Source organism: Melanotaenia boesemani, chromosome 19 (genome assembly GCF_017639745.1).
Source record: "Melanotaenia boesemani isolate fMelBoe1 chromosome 19, fMelBoe1.pri, whole genome shotgun sequence".
NCBI classification, from domain to species: Eukaryota; Metazoa; Chordata; class Actinopteri; order Atheriniformes; family Melanotaeniidae; genus Melanotaenia; species Melanotaenia boesemani.
In genome coordinates this window covers 23,758,605-23,765,295 of record NC_055700.1, presented here as the reverse complement: position 1 = coordinate 23,765,295, position 6,691 = coordinate 23,758,605, and the positions used below count along the sequence as shown (strand labels likewise).

Below are 6,691 nucleotides of genomic sequence, written 5' to 3'. Positions count from 1 at the left end.
GTAAATTCCATATCAAAATACTGTTATATAATATCAGAAACGGATCAGAATAAGGTCTGATAAAAGTGATTGTCACAACTTATTTTTTCTTGAAGGACAAAACTTATAGGACAAGGTAAAGTTACTCAGAAAAGGGCAATAGGAACAAATTATTTACCATTTAATCAAAGCTTAAATATCCTAAATTTATTATAAATTTGAACGAAAGTTATACTGGGGATTTTACATACTGCATTATTCAGTCATTTAGTTTGTGATTGCTTTCTCAACCACAGAACACCCTGCAGCATAAAGCCCATTGCATTATGGTCCTGGTTCAGATGTTGTCCAGTTTGTAACCATACTAATTTAAACTGTAGTGAAGACATAAAACCAAGACCAAATTTTTTTATGCATTTATTTTTTTCATGAATCAATAGTTTTGCAGTACAGGATCTGGTTTGCATTATGAATTCACAGGATCAGGCTGATTTTTGTTGTTGTTTTTACTCTGAGAAAATTGTGGGCAGGTTGGGCAAAACACTGGTCCAGAAATGCACAAAGCGCATTCTCAACTTCTGTCCCACGTAGTTCTTGTCCATCTTAGAATGGAGTTCTAAGTACTGGTGTCCTGTGCTCGTGAATTCTGGCCAGGTAGCAGGCACTTTCATGTCTCCTTTGTTAGGATCTCTGTAAACATAATAAGGAAAAGTGCAATGAAGCAGTGTTTGATTTGGTTTTTTTTCTCTCTCTCTCTCTCTCTTTATGATGCAGTTAACATCTGCAGGCTTTTACCCAGTTTTGGCAAAGTTGGTCCAGTAGGCAATAATGTAGCGGGAGAGATTGCGATGGCGAGGCCAGTATCCAAGGGGTGTGGTGAATGGCTTTCCGAACACATACTGCAGATCGTCGGCATGGTCGGCTCCCATCCAGCCGGGGTAGGGCATGATAAGGCCACCCATACGGTTGGGCTCAGAAAAGATATAGGAGTAGGTGCGTCCAGTTCTTTTGTGATAAAAAAAAGGGGAAATATGAGTTTATCTTAATGACCTACACCTACACTGTAATAGCTCTGTAAGTAGATTTATCATGTTTACCATTTTGGGTGTAATGTAATTAAAGAAAAGTTAAGCTCTGCCTTTATTACTATGTGGAAACACACTGATAAAGATATCTGCTTATCAAAATCTTTTTCTCACGTGGCATGGTCAGAATGAAGATAAAGGGCAGCCTGTGTAGGGATCAGGAAAATGTAGTCCGTTTCAATGGCCACAACAGTTTTCTTGATGGTCTCCCTGCTGGGACTCGATCCCCAATCTAAGCTGTATGTGGAATAGGCGTTGTCCAAACCAAGACTGCCTTTCTCCTGAGTCAAGGCACCCAAGAGCCTCTTCACATCCTCACTGCATTAAAGAAAACAGTGTTTTACAATAACATCTGGTAAGCTATTGTCAAACTATCACAATGTCCCATTGATTAAATAACTTCTCACATAGAGGTGTCCACCAGATGAGAATTGACAGACGGAACATCCAAACCAGTGAAGAGATGCCCGTCCATGTCATTGACTCCAGCAATAAAGTCAATCTCGGCAGCATTGTGAAACAAGTTGCCAGGCTCATCCGGGAAGAAGTCGCCATCAACCACAGGAGACAGGACCAGGTTGTATACAAGGGGGGCTGGCAAATGCATAAGTTAGGCAGTTCATTATACATCACTGACTTCATGCTCATCCTGTAAACAGTGTTGTTGCCATATTCGTATATTCTAAACAGCAATGTGGTTTACCTGTGAACACTCAGTATAACATTGGATATTGTTACTGTTTAATGCATAAAAGTTCTACTTGTGTTAGTTCAAGTTAAAAAAAAATTTAAATAAATAATGAAGACATCCCAAACACTAAAGCTATGGGTAATGCAAGTCTTAGTAATCTTTTGTCAAGATTGTTACACAAATATTAGCAGTAAAGCATTTCTATTTTAAAAGTTTGAAGTTTTATGAATTTAGACAGATTATTTTACTTAGTCCTGTGTCTTTTATCTTTAAAAAAAAACTCTAATGAAGTGTGTCAAACTGACTACATCATTTCTCAGTGGATTTTTATATACTAAGCCAACAATCAGCCATTAGGCACATCTCAGTGAATGTATCGCTCTTGTTTTTTCTCAATGAATGTATGCCTCTTGTTTTTTCGGAGAGTTACACATCCTTGGTATTTAGGTGAGATTTTGAGAAACAAACAGCTAATGCATCACATACAATCTTGTAGATTACGATTTTTTTTCCTTGTAATCTACACTGTCTTCCAATTTTACTTATTATAGTTTGTATATACTATCATCCCCTCTTGGAGTTTTATCTTCCTGCCCACTGGCAGATTGCACCCTTGCCAACAGCTGGAAGTCATTCGTTTGTAGTGTGTTATTTGATATTTTATTTGACTATATCCTGGCTACATGAAGTGATACACCTGGGGGCTTCACATTGAAGCCATTTCTTCATGTCAGTTGGATCTAAAAGACCATTAAAGTAACCATTTGGACTCCTAAACGTGCCCAATAATTGTGTGTAAATAAATATGCTACAGCTGTAATATATTAATTTATGTTCCATTAGAAAAAATGAACAAAACCACAAATTTGAGATCAGGACACCTGGTTGAATTGAAGTGAACCAAAAGCCTACTTCACCATGTGTTAATCAGTGTCAACACAGTGGCTTAAATTCGGCTGTGTGGAGCTTACAGTCAGGGGAGCTGGTCATACTGAGTGAACCCGCCATTGTCAGGACCTCAGGATCGGTCATCTTTAGACAGGCAGCCATTTTTTCATTCGTGGGGCAGTTAACCTTAAGAGCAACCTGCAAAAGGAGTTTAAACAATCTTTGAAATATTTCCCATTACTTAAGATAAAAATATTTTAAAAGTTAACATGTCAGAGAATCAGTGTACCTCCTCTGCAAATTTGCGAGGGTTTTTGTTGATCGCCCAAGGGCAAAGACCAACACCACTCTGAGAGATGGCTCTCTTGATGAGACCTTTGTTGTGAGGAGTAAGAGTCTGTAAGTTGACAGGATGAGAAAGATATTTTAGTATGTTGTTAATATAAGAATTTGTGTATTGGAAATCGTGTGGCTTTAACTAAATATTGGTATCCAAATACATAGCTAAAGCCCTGAAAAAGCATCTCACCTGAAAACTAACACTAGCTCCACCAGCAGACTCTCCAAAGAGAGTGATGTTGTTAGGGTCTCCTCCAAATGCTTTAATATTTCTGTGCACCCAGGCAATGGCAGCCTGCTGATCCCACAGACCGTAGTTTCCTGACAAATATCAAACATAGTTAAATTAACAGGAAGATGTGTCCTATTTCAATGGAATAATGGCAAAAAAACGACCAAGCCAGTTTCTACCAGGCTCTTGCCAGTCACCCACCAGGCAAGTCAGAGTCTCCTGTGCTCAGGAAGCCCAGAGCTCCAACACGGTATCCCAGTGTAACCACAATAACATTCCCTCTATCTGCGATTTCCTGTCCGCTGTACAAATAGTTGTCCAGAAAGTTGGCTCCCATGGAGCCTCCAATCAAGAAGCCCCCACCGTAGATCCAGACCATAACAGGCAGATTGGTGGACACTGGAGGATGAAGAGAAAATTGTAGTGTTGATCTCATGTTGATGATACTCTGTGAGCATCTGTCAGTCTTTACCTGAGCTGCCATGAGGAACCCAGATGTTAAGATAAAGACAGTCCTCGCTGCCTCTGGTGTCAGTTTGGATAAGGTTCAGCTGAAGACATCTCGGCCTGTACTCAGTGGTCTTCAGAATACCTAACCAGAGACACACATACAGTATAAAAACAGTGAAAGAAAATAACAAAAATATGTTCATGATGCATTACTTAGTACAGGTCAGGCATAAAGGTGATGATAAAGGTGAAGGATTTTTCTCTTTCCATTAATATTTTATAGCTCTTGTATTCATGTAAAAGTTCTGCAAAGTTAAAATACTTGAGCCCAACCAAAGAGAGTGTTGAGGAAATTATTATTACCAATTAAAGTGAGTCTCAAATCAAACAAATTGTCTTTCTGAGTTTTATTAAACTGATTGATCAGGGGGTACATTACAGAAAGTAGTAGCACTAGTGTGTGTGAATTGTTTCTCTATCTGATACACACTGACTTGGTTCTTTATGATTCTGAGTAAGAGTAAGACATCTCTACAATGACAACAACAATCAGTCCAAAGGACTTCTTTCAACTGAGCTGGGTATGCCAATAAATGTCGCACCTTCATTTGATTTGGTTTACTTTCACACTGCATTTTATTCAAACAGATTAAACCATGGGATGCAGCACAGCGGCTCAATTCGTCAATGGCATGCAAACATTGCTTCACTTGAGAGATTTTTAGTCAGTCTACCCACCATCCCAGCCAGGGTGAGGCTTTGGCTTCTCAAATCTCCCGGGGATATCAGCAAAGGGAATCCCCTTAAAGACGTCCATGCGACGGATGAGCCCAAGGTAAATGCTTTTACCCTTCACCTTCCCTCCCTCGGTGGTAACAACCCCGAGCTACAAAAGGAAAAATAAATCATAAAATGAATAAGTTAAGAGATAAAAATGTACTCATCATAGCAAATCTTTAAGCACCTCTTTGACAGGTTCAATTTTACCAGGTTTTGGAGAAAATTTTTATGTTTGACTCACTGATCTACTAAAAGTTAGGTTATAAATGAAGGCTTGCATTAAAATATTTGCTCCTACATGACAAAGTATATCTGTTGGAGATTAATGTTGCAAAATTATTATTATTTTTTTTTTAAAAAGCTACTTTAATGTTAGTGCAACTTTTCTTTTGCATTCTTAACACTGCTTAAAAGAAAAATATTTGCTCATGTGACACTATGTTTTTAGTAAGGTACTTACAGAGGCGGCAGAGACTGTCTGCAGAAACACAGCAGCAGCTGTCAATATCCCAAGCATTGCCATCAGGATCAAACAGTGACAACCACGTTTATTGTCAGACAGACTTTTATAAGGAGACCCCACCCCTGATCTGACCAATGTGCAGTCCATGTCCAGCTGTGAGCCAAATTTAGCCAAAAATATCAAGGCATGCAAGATAATGATAGAAACTGCCAGATACACAGAACTATTGGTGCCCTAATATTTTCCATTTCGGAATTTCTTTGATCTGTCCTTGAGTAGCCAAATTGTCAAAGTTTTAATAGTGTTAAACAAAAAATAAGTTGCTTTTTTTTTGTCTGAAAAAAATAACTCCTAAACTTAGCAATAATACCTATTAATGCTCATCCTCTTTATTTAATAACAACACTAACAGATAACCTAGAACTCTCAAATTCAAATTGTGGGTTGCATGTTGACATAAACATCCTGGTGTATTTTGTTAAAATGTCTTGAGGCTGCCCTCCAGAATTTCAATGTACAATAGATATAAATTATAATATTTTGCATCATATCTATCGCTATACATTTATAGTAAATATAGTTTAGGAACCAAATTGTGCAAATTGCATGCAGACACTACATTTTCATTGCTTGTGGGAATGCACAAAAATCAAAGGCTCTGGAGGCGACATGTTCAAGTGTTAGAAGGTGTTGTAGAAAAACTATTATCAAGAGTCTGGATGAGTGAAGCTTAACAAAGTTCATTAGAAAAGAAACTTTTAAAAGGAGAGTGTCGACCAGAGTCTGACAGAGTCCAGCGAAGTTCTGAAGGGAAAGATGACGTGTAGAGACTTTTACAAACACAGAGGGAGAGAAAAATTAAACAGTGTGGCTGTGAAGAAGATCAACTTCTGTCTTCGAGGCCATTCTTGTATTGGCTAATGTCGTTTCGATGCAACTTAGTGTCTTCCACCAAACACACATTGTTCTCAGTCCATGGGGCCAAGTTACACTTATACACAGCCAGAACATAGGTGTAAAATTATGAAAATTTGTAATGATAATTCTATAATAATGATCTAATGATCCTTCTATTCCCCTGTGGAAATTTCTGATTTCAGAGATTGTGACTGTGAAAATTGAGACTGTAGATCAGTGGTTGGACTGAGATAATAATATTAATAATGTATTAGATTTATATTGCTTTTTTCCTGGTGGCACACACTTACAGTGAAGTCATACATGGAAAGCTATATGTGTAGCCATGCCAGCTGCACTGTGGTAAACTGACAGAAATATGGCAGCCAATCCTCGCCACTGGTCTCTCCCAACATTCATACACATTCATACAAGACTGGAAGCAAGGAGGGCGATGTGTTAAACCAACAGCACAATGACAGATTGGACTGGGGAGAAGTAGCATGAATCTGGATCATATTACTCTCTGCTGCAGCTCACTACATTAAAATCAAATCAAACTTTATTTACAAAGCCCTTTTCATGCATAAGGGCAGCACAAAGTGCTTTACACGCACACACACACACATCTAATCATTCACAAGCTAAACGGACATAGTCCCACCCACCAAAACAAAACAAAAACAAAAAAATAAATAAATACTAAAATAAAGAAATTGGGGATATTTTGCATCGTCACCTCATTGTGTTGTCCACTCTTTCATGATATCCTTTGTTATTTCTGCAGTTATTATTATTATTATTTGGCTTTTTATTGAATATAAACATTTTTAAAGTGCTTAAAGAAATTCCGACATGAATTAATTAATTAATTACAAAAAACACTT

General features: G+C 37.9%; 1 protein-coding gene across 1 annotated transcript; it reads right to left on the bottom strand.

Moving 5' to 3' along the window:
* Positions 1-375: 375 nt before the first annotated feature.
* Positions 376-5,002, bottom strand: cel.2 (carboxyl ester lipase, tandem duplicate 2). The gene is made up of 11 exons (XM_041970190.1): positions 4,905-5,002; positions 4,403-4,550; positions 3,687-3,806; positions 3,416-3,613; positions 3,173-3,303; positions 2,933-3,040; positions 2,727-2,841; positions 1,472-1,658; positions 1,179-1,382; positions 775-984; positions 376-669 (listed from the first exon to the last, which is right to left on the bottom strand). The coding sequence occupies exons 1-11, from the start codon at positions 4,965-4,967 to the stop codon at positions 486-488; spliced, it is 1,668 nt and encodes a 555-aa protein (XP_041826124.1). The 5' UTR covers positions 4,968-5,002; the 3' UTR covers positions 376-485.
* Positions 5,003-6,691: the final 1,689 nt, after the last annotated feature.

Excerpts from the sequence above, each read along its gene's own strand:
- cel.2 (XM_041970190.1), bottom strand. The coding sequence starts at position 4,967 with ATGGCAATGCTTGGGATATTGACAGCTGCTGCTGTGTTTCTGCAGACA. Across the intron at positions 3,807-4,402 it reads GCCTCACCCTGGCTGGGATG|GTATTCTGAAGACCACTGAG; the intron begins GTGGGTAGACTG and ends GTCTCTGGTTAG. Across the intron at positions 3,304-3,415 it reads AGGAGACTCTGACTTGCCTG|GAAACTACGGTCTGTGGGAT; the intron begins GTGGGTGACTGG and ends GATATTTGTCAG.